The 15,881-nt window shown below is 42.9% G+C and overlaps 1 protein-coding gene across 6 annotated transcripts in view; it reads left to right on the forward strand.

Moving 5' to 3' along the window:
- LOC144685769 (lateral signaling target protein 2 homolog) overlaps positions 1 to 15,881 on the forward strand; it is a 56,050-nt gene that overhangs the window by 29,641 nt on the left and 10,528 nt on the right. For all 6 annotated transcript variants that reach the window (XM_078550621.1, XM_078550620.1, XM_078550624.1 and 3 more), the window contains exons 3-8: positions 2,873 to 3,010; positions 4,365 to 4,567; positions 6,499 to 6,588; positions 7,774 to 7,863; positions 11,135 to 11,236; positions 12,713 to 13,558. In XM_078550621.1, coding sequence (XP_078406747.1) covers positions 2,873 to 3,010; positions 4,365 to 4,567; positions 6,499 to 6,588; positions 7,774 to 7,863; positions 11,135 to 11,236; positions 12,713 to 13,558 — 1,469 coding nt within the window. The remainder of the gene's footprint in view (positions 1 to 2,872; positions 3,011 to 4,364; positions 4,568 to 6,498; positions 6,589 to 7,773; positions 7,864 to 11,134; positions 11,237 to 12,712; positions 13,559 to 15,881) is intronic.

Consider the following 15,881-nt stretch of genomic DNA (forward strand, 5'->3'; position numbering starts at 1 on the left):
TGTCATTGCCTGACACTTGTGTGGCGTGAATGTTACTTGCCACTTGTGAGCCCAAGTCTGGATATTGTCCAGGTCTTACTGCATTTAGACAGAGATTGTTTCAGTATCTGAGGAGTTGCGAATGGTACTGAACATTGTGCAATCATCATTAGCAAACATCCCCACTTTTGATCTTATGATGGGAGAAAGGTCATTGATGAAGCAGCTGAAGATGGTTGGGCCAAGGACATTACCCTCAGGAACTCCTGCAGTGATGTCCTGGAGTTGAGATGACTGACCTCCAACAACCACAACCATCTTCCTTTGTGCTAGGTATGAATCCAACCAGCGGAGAGGTTTTCCCCGATTCCCATTGATTCCAGTTTTGCAAGGGCTCCTTGATGCCACACTCGGTCAAATGCTGCTTTGATGTCAAGGGCAGTCACTCTCACCTCACCTCGGGAGTTCAGCTCTTTTGTCCATGTTTGAACCAGGGCTGTAATGAGGTCAGGAGCTGAGTGGCCCTGGCGGAAGCCCAACTGGTCGACAGTGAGCAGGTATTGATAAGCAAGTGCTGCTTGATAGCACTGTTGATGACCCTTTCCATTACTTTACTGATGATAGAGAGTAGACTGATGGGGTGGTAATTGGCTGGGTTGGATTCGTCCCGTTTTGTGTATAGGACATGCCTGGGCAATTTTCCACATAGCCGGGTAGATGCCAGTGTTGTAGCTGTACTGGAACAGCTTGACTAGAGATGCAGCAAGTTCTGGAGCACAAGTCTCCAGTACTATTGCTGGAATATTGTCAGGGCCCATATGCTTTGCAGTGTCCATTTCTTGATATCACGTGGAGTGAATCAAATTGGCTGAAGACTGGCATTTGTGATGCCGAGGACCTCCGCAGGAGGCTGAGATAGATCATTCACTCGGCATTCCTGGCTGAAGATTGTTGTGAATGCTTCAGCCTCGTCTTTTGCACTGATGTGCTGGGCTCCTCCATCAACGAGGATGGGGATATTTGTGGAGCCGCCTCCTCCAGGGAGTTATTTAATTGTCCACCACGATTCATGACTGATGTGGCAGGACTGCAGAGCTTAGATCTGATCAGTTAGTTGTGGCATTGCTTAGTTCTGTCGATCACTTGCTGCTTATGCTGTTTAGCATGCAAGTAGTCCTGTGTCATAGCTTCACCAGGTTTACACCTCAATTTTACGTATGCCTGATGCTGCTCCTGGCATGCCCTCCTGCACACTTCTTTGAACCAGGGTGGATCCTGGTTGATGGTAATGGTAGAGTGGGGGATGTGCTGGGTCATGAGGTTACGGATTGTGTTCAAGTACAATTCTGCTGCAGCCAATGGCCCACAACACCTCATGGATGCCTGGTCTTGAGTTGCTAGATCTGTTCGAAATCTATCCCATTTAGCACGGTGGTCATGCCACACAACACGATGGAGAGTATCCTCGATGTGAAGCCGGGACTTGACCTCCACTGTGACTGTGCGGCGGTCACTCCTGCCAATATTGACATGGACAAGTAGGTTAGTGAGGATGAGATCAAGTATGTTTTTTGCTCTTGTTGGTTCCCTCACCACCTGCCGCAGACTCAGTCTAGCAGCTATGTCCTTTAGGACTCAGCCAGCTCAGTCAGAAGTGATGCTACTGAGCCACTCTTGGTGGTGGACATTGAAGTCCCGCACCAGAGTACATTCTGCATCCTTGCCACCCTCAATGCTTCCTCCAAGTGGTGTTCAACATGGAGGAACACTAATTCATCAGCTGAGGGAGGGCGGTACATGGTAATTAGCAGGAGGTTTCCTTGCTCATGTTTGACCTGATGCCATGAGACTTCATGGGGTCCGGAGTCGATGTTGAGGACTCCCAGGGCAACTCCGTGCCGACTGCATACCACCGTGCCTCCACCTCTGCTGGGCCTGTCCTGCTGGGTGGGACAGGTCAGACCCAGGGATGGTGATGGTGGTGTCTGGGACATTATCTATAAGGTATGATTCCGTGAGGATGATTATGTCAGACTGTTGCTTGACTAATCTGAGACAGCTCTCTTAATTTTGGCACTAGCCCCCAGATGTTAGTTAGGAGGAATTTGCTGGGTCGACAGGCCTGAGATTGCCGTTGTCGTTTCCGGTACCTAGGTCTATGCTGGGTGGTCCATCCAGTTTCATTCCTTTCTTGTGACTTTGTAGCAGTTTGTTGCAACTGTGTGGGTTGCTAGGCCATTTCAGAGGGCATATAAGAGTCAACCACATTTGAATCATGAAGGAAGTAATAGATTTCTTGTGATTGTTATTTGTAACAATATTGGAAATGTATGTACAATGAATGCATTTATCATAAATCTTCCTCCCTGCAAGTCTTATATCCATGGATGGAAACATTAGAAATGTGTATGCAGAGAATATATTTATCATAAATCTTCCTCCCTGGAAGTTGTTTTTATTTCCATGGATAGAAACAATGTGTTGTTCAGACAGAATGTGTTGTCTACTTGGATGATACAATGGAAATTGGAGGTTAGAATTCCCACCCACCCCCCAACCCAACTGACCTCAAGCTGAAAGATAAAAGCAAAATACTACAGATGCTGTAAATCTGAAACAAAAACAGAAAATGCTGGGAAAACTCAGCAGGTCTAACAGCATCTGTGGAGAGAAAAACCAGAGTTAACGCTTCAAGTCCCTATGACTTCTTCAGAGCTAAAGAGAAGTAAAAATGTGATGAAATTTATGCTGTTTAAGGTGGGGTGGAGCAGGTGAAGCTGAATAGAAGGCCAGCGATAGGTGGGGCAAAGGAAAGATCGACCCTAAACTGCCTTTCCAATATCAGTCTGATTGACCCAGTTATTGGTTCAGTTTGTTTTTTTTTACTTTTCAGGACCACATGCTACAGATAATTAATCAGATAATGGATGACTGCATCCCCAATGAGCGACCAAATCGAGATTTCCACATCAAGTTTCCAGATGAGGTTTTACAGGAACACCTAGGAATACAACTGTGGTTTGCTGCTGAGGTAGACTTTGAGGAGGGGTGGGAAGCAATGTGGGTCTTCAGATTACAATATGATCATGTATGCCTGCATAATTTTGGTTTGCACATTTTATGGGTTTTAGCCATAGCTTATCATTATGATTAAGTGCTGGTTAAATCCACCAGTTAGATCAAAATGAATTCATTTGTAGGGCTGAAATTAGTCATGAACATTGTGCTTATCTACACCAGCTGAAGTTCTTTAGAACCTGTACAAAGCTAAAATCAATACCTAAGCTCAAGAGTGTACATAATTAGGGTGTGGCTGGCAATCGAAGGCTATCTTTAGTATTGAATTTTTAAAAACTCTTTGGTTGTTCAAGCCAACTTCTGTCAACAGACCATACATGGCTTTCAATGTCATGGATTCTTTCCAATTTGGTTAATCCTATGTAGGAAACCAAAAGCAGAGTTGGTCCTTCCAAAAGGTTAAGTGAAATTTCGCACTAACCTAGAAAAGCTCCCAGAAACCTATTGAATAATGAAATGTCCATTAGCTAATCCTGATTGGTTGCATTCCACAACTTGGTGCACCATTTATTCTGTAGAATGACTTAAAGCTTGTCTATAAATATTAAGACCTCTGCATTTCATTAGTAGTATGTATGCACTCGAATACTTTTGATTTTATCATTTTACTCGCAGTTTTCTTTTTCATTTCCGTATGTATTTCTGGAGTCGTAATTTTAGGGATGATCCCTTGAAGGGAGAAGAGAAGGCGTCCTCTCATTCCTCATTGAATTTAGATACAATTCAATGTACATATGACCAGAAGATTCAAATAAGGGATGAAGTGGGACCTCTATTTGCACTGTCATTGTGTTCTGGAAGTTAAGGAAGGTTCATGATATTCCCTCTGTATCTTTAAATATGAAGTGAAACTTTAGTATGATCCATCAGCAATGACAGAACAGTGTATTAAATATCACCTAATTGTAATATGCAGCTAAATTTCTACCATCTATCTTTCATGATGTTAGATCCATGAAACATTTTTCATATTTCACTGTAACTTTCTATCATAAGCAAACCACAGTGAGAGGGGAAAAAAATTCACAGGACTTAAGTGGAATGTTTCATAATCTGCATCAATTTGGTATCTAATTATAACTTGAATCCAGTTTTATTTATTTAATTACATAACAACATAGACAAAACGAAAGACGAGCCATCATTGGATGCCATCAGCATTTCATAATTATAATCTGCACAGATGAGAAACTATGACCCAAAATTGTACTTTGTGTTCTTGCTCTTATAAGTGGGTATGTGGGGATGGGAGATGTATTTGTATGTGAGAAAGCCACAAAGAATTAATTTGCCTCATTTGTACTTAGTGTTTAGTAGCTGGTTCCCTCATCGACGTACATGAATCCGAAATGCTTCTATTGCACCCTCTGGCAGAGGAACTCCTGCGCAATCTAGAGGAGGTACGCTATCTACTCCGGGAACAGTGTCTCTCTGATTACACCATCTATACAGATGACATCAAAGCAGCTCTTATTCGGTTTGACAGGGTCTTCGCAGAGTTTGAGTTAAGGTGAGGGGTAATAAAATAATAAACTCGAGTCACAAGTGCTTGTAAGTGGCAGTTTCGGCATCTTTATTGAAATTAAGCTAAGATTGCGGATCTTAATATGTTCTTTGTCCAAATGTTTCAGTAACAGCTCTAACTGTCTGAACTCTCAAGCCTAGTGCAATGTTGGAGGTGACTTTGTGTTGGCGATTATATTCCATCCACAGCACTGAGTGGCAACAGTTATTGCCCACCTCCCTAGCAGAAGCAAAGCCACTCCGTAATCTATATAGAGTAGTTTCACTAGCACTGCAGTGTATGCGACCCTTGTCAAAATCAGAAAGGGTTTGAAAGTATGACCATGGTAAATGCTAAATAAGTTATATGCATAATTAAAGAAAATACATTTTTTATTTGGTCAGGTGATGTGAGGAACAATGGCCAGGCCAATATTTGTTGTCCATCCCTAATTTCCCTTAAAATGTTGGCAGTGAGCCACCGCCTTGAACTGTTGCCAAGTCCGTGTGATGTAGGTACACCCACAGTGCTACTATTTTATACTGGTTTGGTACAACTGAGTGACTATTTCAAAGGGCACTTAACCACATTGATGTGAGCCTGAACTCTCTCGTAAGCCAGGCCAGGGTAGAATTTCCATTTTGCACACAAAAATGTGATCCAGGTGTTAATTGCATCCATTTTGAAAAGTTTAATTTTCTCTTCAGTATTCACTCAAACTCAATTGCATATTGCCAAATGGCACAATCTGCCATGAACCAGTAGGCGCAGTGTTTTAAAATAGATTTTTTTTAAATTGTTTTAAAATGTATTCCTTTATTAATATTAAGATTGGTAACTTTGTGCAGTTCTATGCAACTGAAAATGGGTTTATCACAAAAGAATAACCATTTTAATTGGTATCCATCCATCACCTGTGAATAACTCTATTTCCTTTTTAAATAAATGACTTTTAAAAGCGTATGGAACCATATCCTAGTTACATTTGGGTACAGTAGTCATCTTATTAGTAGATTGAAAAACATTGTATTCAAAAACTCAAGTTCCTATTTAGAGTTCTTTTGGCCAAAAAACCAACTTAATTTGGAGCCTTAAGGCCTGCAATGACTATCAATTCATCTTGGGTGTGTGGCCAGTTTTGTGGGCTGGGCTTGCAATGTTTTTTTAAACTAGCAGAAACTTGAATTGTGTTGAATGTATTTGAGCTTCAAATTCCATTATCTTTTGACTGGATCTGCTGATTTAGGGTGAATTTCACAGGAAAGGAAAGTGCAACCGAGTGCAAAGTCCAGGTCATAATGGGCAGACCATTCAAAGTATCTGGAAAGGGAGGGTTAAATCTTTGCAAATTCAGTCTTTTGAATGCTTGACTGCACATTTGCGATTCCACCCAACAACAGAACAAACAAGAATCTCAGGCTTCGAACATTGTGTGAAATACAATCCCATACATACCTCTTTAAAATAATTTTTGAACTCCTTAAACCAAGAGCATCACTGCTGCACAGGTGAAAAATTTTGGTTATGTCAAAAAGAAAGGCTGTTTGAATTTGGAATGTGACCTCAAAAGCGTTTTTTCCTTTGCTTTCGGCTATCCTACATGTGACATCACAGCATTAAAGACCCCAGAAACAGCAAATGAAACTACCAATTTATGAATCACAATATTAATGAAAAGGCATTGGGTTAACTTAATTTTCTTTTGGAAGAGAAAGAAGCTGAACAACTAACAATGATGTACCACACAAGTGAAGTGATGATGTGTTTTAGTGTGATTTAGTTGCATCATACACTTGGCAAACCTGTTTAACTATTTGTAACCAGTACCTTTAAAAGGGTTAGCAAAAAGAACTGATTCTTTGATTAGTGTATAGGCCACTATTCCATCTTCCATATAAAGTTAAAGCTTGTTCTAAAGTGTAACCTTCCTATTCCAGCTATGTTTCTGCAGTAGTTCCCATCAAATCTCCTGAGGAGCTCTACAATCAGCAACAGATTATTGTGCTCTTCTGTGAAACTGTTGATAGGTCAGTACCTCTGAATTTTGATGTTCCCTTGCATAAATACCCTGCCTTCCATTTTAAACTCCCACAATTGTCTGTTGTTGCTGTGTTTAGTCCAAATTGTCCTGATGAATGTCTAGATGAGAGTGTGTTTTCCATTGCTTTGCTTACTAATTTGAGAGTGGGACAGTTTGCGGTCTGTGAACTCTATCACCAGGATGTTGTAGATATCTTTTGTGCAATGGACTTAATGCAGGAGACAAACTGAAGGGTTCAACTTGAACTGACCATTCTGCTCTCCATGGATCAGTGAACTGTAGTGAGGAAGTGCCACAGTACCAGGGGTGCCATCTTTCAGATGAGATGTTAAATCAAAACCTATCTTTCCCCCCTCTGGTAGATGTAAAAGATCTTGTGTGTCTATTTGAAGAACAGCAGGAAAGTGTATGTACCAACAGATGTCTATCAACCAATAACAGCAAAAATAGTTTATCAGATGATGTTTATGTAAAATTGAGTGCTATGTTTGCCTACACAATGACAGTAACCACAACACAAAAAGGAAGCATTTCATAGGATGTCTCAAAGTGCTTAGCACCCAGAGGTCAAATTCTATCATATGTCAGTTTTATTTTAAGTTGTTTTGGCATATCATCTAAACATTGAAAGTGATGAGTCTACCATTACTCTCAGGTACCATTGAGATTTCCATGTGCTAATTTTATTTGTTTATTATAAATCTATGTTGCAATAATATGTAAATACTAAAGATTCAACAGTATTAAATTTCATTGTCTATTGTTTGCCTGATTGCTCAGCTGATCTCTGTAATTTGTTTAACATCATAGTCAGCCTCCCTGTTTTAGGTTTGTATGGAGTTTTGAGATGCTTACAATACATCTTACCATATAGGTCATTGATGTGGATAAGAAATGGATCCAGACACTGACCCAAGGGCTCCATTCAATAATTCCCCCTCATTCTCAACTTCTCAGAAATACTGTTTCTTTTTTGTCTCATCCAGCCTCTGACTCATCTTGTATTCCTATGGTTTTCCATTTAATTAGTCTTTCGTTTGTAACGTTCTTGAATTCAAATGTCTCTGTACTAACTTTAAATGTAGAATCCACCATTCTTACTATATTTAGTAATGGCTCCTCAAGATGATTTCACACGTACTCTGTCAAATATCATCTTCCCCCACTGCAGGGCATTGAAGCTGGGTTACTTGACACAAGACATGATTGATGGTTTAGAACCTGTACTGATGTTTACCATTCCACGTCTTGCTATCATTTGGTAAGGAACTTAGTTTTCATGAACATTGGAAATATTTTGGTCCAAACATATATGAAAGAGCTGAATTCCAGAGGTGAGGTGAGAGTGACTTTTTGTGACAACAAACCAGCCTTTGACCAAGTGTGACATCAAGGATTCCTAATAAATCTGAACTCAATGGTAATTGGGGGGGACAAATCTCCACTGCTATGAGACATGTGTTGCTCAAAGGAAGATTACTGTGGCTTTTGGAGGCCAATCATCGCAGCGCCAGATAATTCCTCAGGAGTCCCTTAGGGTAGTGTCCTAGGCCCAATCATCTTCAGCTGTTTCATCAGTGACCTTCCCTCCATCATAAGGTCAGAAGTAGAAATGTTTGCTGATGATTGGACAGTGATCAGTACCATTTGCGACTCCTCAGATAATGAATCCGTCTGTGACCGCATACAACAAGACCAGGGGGAGAATTTTCTCCCGTTGGGGGGGTTGGACGGGAGCGGGCAGGCACGTAGCCGACCGCCGCCCGCGATCGGCTGCATGCCACCGTTTTACATGGGCGTGCCAATTAAGGCCCACCCAGCGTGACGCGCGCACACACAAGCATTGTGCACCCCCTGTGCGGGCAGGGGGAGTAGGCTGAGTCGGGGCATGCGTGTGAAATAGCGCAGAAATCTCTCTGAGGCACAGAGCTGCCTCAGGGAGATAATTTTGATTTTTGAAAATTGTAATTGACCTCATGGATGCATTTGTGGGTGGAGGCAGAGGTCACCTGTGGAGCCCTGAAAGGAGCCACTGGCGTAAAAATTGAGCGCCACGGTCACTTTCACGGCCACTGGCAGTGGATGCCCTCCATGTCCCCAAGGCATCAAATCCTGCAGTAGCAGGCAGATGTAACCGACCAGTTCCCTAGACATGCACAGTATTTGACACTGGTTCTTGGTCATCTGCAGGAATGAAAGGCAGCGTCTATAAACCTTGAGTCTAGCTAGGCGCCCACCAGTGACGGCTCATTGTGGCTCTTTGGCCTGTTCAGGAGCCCCGGCCGCCCCTTCTTCCTTAGGGTGTTGCTCTTCCCTCTGCACAGCCAAGTGCCTCCGTCACACTCTCCTCCATCATTTTCATTCTGTGTACGCCTCGAGGCATACAGCTAGTTCACCAGTCTCCATGCTCCTGATGTTGTACTCCTGCAGGATGAAAGGGAGAGACATGTGGTTTAACTTGGGTGTTCTAAAAGCCTCTCTTGATTAAGTCTGAAAGCCCTTTAATGCACCCTGGAGAGTGCTGGCCACCACTCGAATGGCCAGAGTTTAGTGCGCCTCATGGATGCCCTAAACTCCACCTGACCGATTGACAGCAGCTTTGCCCATTGGACTGTATGCTGTGCTCTCAGCTCAGATGCAGGCATTCTCCTAACCCGCACTGCAAGACTGCACTGTTAGCTTGCACCATGGGGGAAACTGGTCCAAACCATGATGATGATTTTGCAAGGGGCAGTGAGCGCCTCCACCAGTGACTGCTCCATGGCCAGCTTTAGCAAGGAAATTGAACAACGTGCCCGGCCGTCCAACTGTTCTGCAGTCCATTAAAACACTCATTATATCATAGTCTGTGCCCGAGGGGTGAAAAGCTCTGGAGCATTTGGTGGTACTTTCATGCCTTTGTATTGCTTAAGTGGGCAGATAAGCTAAAGGCCCAACTCCATGCATATCAATGTGACTGCGTCAGAACTGTCTCAGCTGTGGAGGAATGGTGACTTTTTATACAACATTTCCCTAATGCGTGGCTGATTCCCAACCCCCCGCTTCCCCCATGTGCTTGTGCATTACCTTCAACTGTAGGGCAGCCTTTGCACCAACCCCCACCATACCCAATGCACCTCAACCTTCAAGGCCCACAGGTATTCCATCACACTCCTGACTTGTGAGCACTGCGCAATGTTGCTTCCACATACCTACGAGCTCTCCTCAAAGTGCAGCCCGCCAAGTGCACACCTTTAAATGTGCTGTTGTGAAACACAGTGTGATTGGGCAGACGATCCAGCGGGGTTCGGGGTGGGGGGGGGTGGGGCTTGATTCCAGTGGGCTAGCCCTATAACGATATGTAGATGTATTACAGTGAGGTTCCTGACGTCCGATGGCAGCAAATGCAGTCCGCCATCAGCAGGCTGAGCGAACGATCGCAAACTGGTTTCACAACGTTGTGAAACCAATTTTTGGCTTTCTCGCCATATTGTCTGCTCACAGCGCTGAACACACCCGATGCCAGCAAGCATGGAAAATTCTGCCTTTTGGCTGAAAAAGCATGTCAGAGGCTAGGAATCCTGCAGCGAGTAACTCTCCTCCTGACTCCCCAAAGCCTGTCCACCATCTACAAGGCACAAGTCAGGAGTGTGATGGAATACTCTCCACCTGCCTGGATGAGTGCAGCTTCAACAACATTGAATAAGCTGGACACCGTCCAGAACAAAGCAGCCCGGTTGATTGGCACCACATCCATCATCTTAAACATTTACTTCCTCTACCACCAACACAGTGGCAGTGGTGTGTATCATCTACTTGATGCACTGCAAAAGCTCGCCAAAATTCCTTCAACAGCAGCTTCCAAAGCTGTGACCTCTACCACCTAGAAGGATGAGCAGCAGGTGCATGGGAACACCGCCTGCAGGTTCCCCTCCAAGTCACATCTTGACTTGGAACTATATTACCATTCCTTCACTGTCACTGTCAAAATCCTGGAACTCCACCCCTAGCAGAATTAACACCACCACCTTCTCGAGGGAAATTCAGGTGGGCTATAAATGCCAGCATCCCGAGAATTAATTTTAAAGTCATCTTGTGGAGATCACCTGATTGTTGCTGTTGTGTGCGGAGGGTTTTGGACTAAAATTCTCATTTTTTTGTTATGTGAAAGCTGGACCTAAAATGGAAACTGGCAAACTTCCAGATCTTTGTTCTCATCCAGAATGGTTAGGTAACATTGTCCTTTTCATTTCTGGGATCTGTGTTCAATCTATTTCAAATTGATTGGAATGGAGCACCAGTTACAGAGAGCCTGATTTTTCACTTCCACATGGGAAATGGAAACTGGCTTCTGTAATTAGCAGCTGATCTGCAATTAATGGCAGTTTTACATTGAGCAGTGGGTTGAAAATCTACTGCCTGCTGTTTGGCATCTGATTTTTTTGAGTGACGATAGACCTTTATGCAGTTTGTCACTATAGTAAAACTAAAATGATACCAAAAGCTTCCACCCAGCTGCCCTGATCCAGAGCCATTTTTGTTTCTATTTCCAGTGGGCTGAGGATCTACCCTGAAGGACCGCTCAACCTACAGAGGCAGCCGGATGACATGTCCAAGCTTTTTAAACCTTTCTACACCCTCCTGCAAAAAATAAGGTAAGGGACACATTGTCTGGTTTTTGAAGAAGGATTTGGTTCGATTTGCGTTAAGTGAAACATGGCCAGTTAAGAGGACAGAAAATGCTGAAAGTAACCAGTTGGCTGAATGGCTTCTGAAAGAGAAAGATGGGAATGGGCTAATGAGATGTATGTTACTGTTACTGAAAATTGGCACCAATAGGCCAGAAATGAATGTGGAAAGTTTTTGAAAGGTGCTTAAGTATGATCCCTGATTATATATTTCCATTTCTCTGTCAACAGGTATGCTGGCAGGACATCTCACCTGAGGCTGCCTTGTTCCCTGTTCACCCACCCACTGTGAACTCTGTAGCTTACACTATTTTTAGCACCTGGAGATCAATGCAAATGTCTTTTTGGATTTTAAGAATAAATTACCAGTAGAGCCTGGTGGCAGTCTATGTTCCATGAGCCCACACATGAACTCCACACATGAAATCCTCTTCTCATAGCAAAGCCTTCCTGTCCATTTAATGCAATCTTCTTGATCTCTATCTCTATCACTGATCAAAGTCTCAGACGATTTTCTGACCTCCTTCCTTTCATATGCTCCCCCTTTCAGCTTCGATTGCTTTCACTTTGTGCCTTCTTAGGGGTGGTAAAGGCTGGGGAATTACCACCCTAATCCCTCTCTCTAGTGCATTACTGAAACCAGGCTTTGTTACTTTTGCCCTTCCATCTGCTGCCTCTATTCATCTTCGTAACTGCCTCATCCCCATTTGATAATAGTGCCACTTGCAGCCATTTCTCAATCTTGTAAAATAGTCACTTCCATAACCTCAAGTTTTCAGGTTCAAAGGTAGCTGATGTGACCAGGTCGTTCATCTACAAATCTGGCTTGAACTTATCAAGATTCAGTGTTGTTCTATTTCCCTGATTAAATCTGCCTGTAAGCAACTGAAACTGGTATTGTTCACTAATAACTGTTCTTTTGCTCTTTTAAGACTGACAGATTTTGAACTACTGGAAAGCAGTGTAAAGTATCCTGCGCTATGTCATAATGGACAAGGGGTATAAGTGAATGTGAACAAAAAAAGCTTTGGACAGGCAAAGGATTGAGTCAAACAAGTATCTAAAATAGAAGATAAAACATGCAAGGGACACCCATTGGGAGAATCATTCAAGTGTACAGTGATTAAGTTGTTTGTTTACCATACAGCTTTCTGATTTGGGGGTTTCAAAATCCCAAAATAGTGCTTTTAAATGTCAAAGACTTTTATTTCTAAAGACAAGATGTAAATATATCTTCTAATCCAACATTTTGCAATCCAATTATTTTGCTGCTTCAGGCAGCTGAAAGCAAACAGAACTGTAATTTTTTTGCAGATACACTGGTTCAGACTTCACCAAAGTATTTATGTCCATGCAAGTGATTGGGCTACTTCAAGCATGTCATTGGTTAAAAGCTTGATCATTTTATTGCAGTTTTACCTTAATTTTTCACTTCATCCATAGGGACTTACTTTATGTCCTCACAGAAGAAGAACTATCTTTCTTAGAGAAGAGCCTGTGTACTGTGGAAGCTGAAGATTTCTTCAATAGCCACACAGTGTTGCCCAGCCTTTCATCCCTTCACAACAGCACATTGAATCATGAAGGAATCGATGTATATGCCAATGGGGTTTCACCTAATACATGTGATTCAGAGGAACTTGACCAGTTAAAATTGATCGTCCACCAAGCAACCAATGAGGTGTATTCACAAGAGTCTAACTCCGATGTATCCAATTCACTCAAGCAAACTCCAAATGAAATGAAAGGTTCTTTGGAAGCTTCTAATCTTAAATTTGAGAAAGAAAATGAAATATGGGAACAAGAGTTTGGACGGGACACCAATGGCAGCACACAAGCGAATGCACAGAATCAAAATGAAACAATCTTGGCGGATAGTCCTAAATCGTCTTTATTTGCTTCTACTAACAGCTTGACTGATTCCAAAGCTATCCAACACTTTAGCGCTTCAGAAAATGACCATCCAGAATTAGTTGATGGGCTTGAATCAACAGGAGCATCCACATTTAATACCATCCAAACTAATTATTTTACTGATAATCCAGGTACAAGCTGTGTGCTAACGACTTCCAAACAGGACCATGTTGTCCCTTCATTAAATGCTTATTCTTCTGGCGGAGACACTTTGAAACAAAAAGCTGAGGCTTCATCTTTTCTGAGAACACATCCAAGTAAAGAACTCGTGGAAGGAGTTGAAGAGCGAAATAAAATGACAGAACAGTCCAGTTGTGATGGAAGAATCGCAAATACTCGTATGGTGTCTGAAGATCCATACATGAATAACAGCAGGTGAGGGGATTGCAGAAGTTTGGGACATTACAGGTATAATAACCAATACAGGACTGAATTTAAAAAATTATGGATAGTTCAAAAGCGGTTTTAAGACTCTGTTTGTTTGAGGTGAATAGTTAGGTATAATAGAATAATTTTATTCCTTTCCTGCACCCTCAGCTGCAATAAAGCCTAAAGGAAATTAAAATCCACATAATATTCAAAGCTGAGTTAGACAGATTTTTGATCTACAGGGGTGCCAGGGGTCATGGGAAGCAGGCAGGAAAGTGAAGGTAAGACCACAATCAGATCAGCCATGATCTTAAAAACAAAAAACTACTGCGGATGCTGGAAATCCAAAACAAAAACAGAATTACCTGGAAAAACTCAGCAGGTCTGGCAGCATCGGTGGAGAAGAAGAGTTGACGTTTCGAGTCCTCACGACCCTTCAACAGAACTGAGTATAGTTAGGAGGGGGTGAAATATAAGCTGGTTTAAGGTGGGGGTGGGGGGAGAGAAGTTGGGGGGGGGGGTGTGCGGTGTGGTTGTAGAGACAGGCAAGCAGTGTTAGGAGCAAATAATCAAAAGATGTCACAGACAAAGGAACAAAGGGGTGTTGAAGGTGGTGATATTATCTAAGAAAATGTGCTAATTAAGAATGGATGGCAGGACACTCAAGGTACAGCTCTAGTGCCACCACCAAACACACCTTCCCTTCACCCCCCCGGCGGCATTCCGTAGGGATTGTTCCCTCCGGGACACCCTGGTCCACTCCTCCATCACCCCCTACTCCTCAATCCCCACCTATGGCACCTCCCCATGCCCACGCAGAAGATGCAACACCTGCCCCTTCACTTCCTCTCTCCTCACCGTCCAAGGGCCCAAACACTCCTTTCAAGTGAAGCAGCATTTCACTTGCATTTCCCCTAACTTAGTCTACTGCATTCGTTGCTCCCAATGCGGTCTCCTCTACATTGGAGAGACCAAACGCAAACTGGGCGACTGCTTTGCAGAACACCTGCGGTCTGTCCGCAAGAAAGACCCAAACCTCCCTGTCGCTTGCCATTTTAACACTCCACCCTGCTCTCTTGCCCACATGTCTGTCCTTGGCTTGCTGCATTGTTCCAGTGAAGCCCAACGCAAACTGGAGGAACAGCACCTCATCTTCCGACTAGGCACTTTACAGCCTTCCGGGCTGAATATTGAATTCAACAACTTTAGATCTTAAACTCCCTCCCCCCATCCCCACCCCCTTCACGTTTCTTCCCCCTCCCTTTTGTTTTTTCCAATAATTTATATAGATTTTTCTTTTCCCACCTATTTCCATTATTTTTAAATCTACAACTGTAATACCTTGTCAGCCTTTCCACCCCACCCCCACTAGAGCTGTACCTTGAGTGTCCTGCCATCCATTCTTAATTAGCACATTTTCTTAGATAATATCACCACCTTCAACACCCCTTTGTTCCTTTGTCTGTGACATCTTTTGATTATCTGCTCCTATCACTGCTTGCCTGTCCCTACAACCACCCCCCCAACTTATCTCTCCCCCCCCCCCCCCCCCCCCCCCCCCCCCCCGCAACCCCACCTTAAACCAGCTTATATTTCACCATTCTCCTAACTATACTCAGTTCTGTTGAAGGGTCATGAGGACTCGAAACGTCAACTCTTTTCTTCTCCACCGATGCTGCCAGACCTGCTGAGTTTTTCCAGGTAATTCTGTTTTTGTTTCAGCCATGATCTTATTGAATGTTGGAGCAGGCTCGATGGGCTATGGAATGTCTTACTCCTGCTCTTATTTCTTGTGATCTTGTAGTATTGCCTCCACTTTTACGTGTTTGTTTTTTACCACAGTGAATATGCTTGCTTCTTGATAGTCATTATTCTGTTCCTGCCTGTTTCCCGTTGCTTTTTGAAGGGGCATCATGAAATGTGTTTTGAAATTTAAACAATTTGAGCATTGTCCAACAACATTTTGCCACTATAAAGTTGCCACTTAAAAAGTATATTTCAACCTATGTATGCATTTCAGGCCTAATCAGGGTATTAACAATTCAAAGAGAAAACTCTTGGAGGTAGAGGATGGAGAAATTTTGTGTATATTAAGAAATTCTTTCAAAATTGGCAGGCCACCTTGGGCATAATTCCTGAAGGGTAGCCAGCCCTGAAAGAATGGAGCAACCAAACTGCTAAAGCAACTAAAATTTGCTTTTTGGCTCCAAGAGATTTTTGTATATTAGGTCCAAGTAACCTAGAACGGGAAACCACAAAGGGAACAGCTTGGTAGTCTGATCTTCTTGGACAGAAATGGTGAATCAGTCATATCTTCCTTTGCTTTTCA

Source organism: Cetorhinus maximus, chromosome 10, assembly GCF_964194155.1.
Source record: "Cetorhinus maximus chromosome 10, sCetMax3.hap1.1, whole genome shotgun sequence".
Taxonomy (NCBI): domain Eukaryota; kingdom Metazoa; phylum Chordata; class Chondrichthyes; order Lamniformes; family Cetorhinidae; genus Cetorhinus; species Cetorhinus maximus.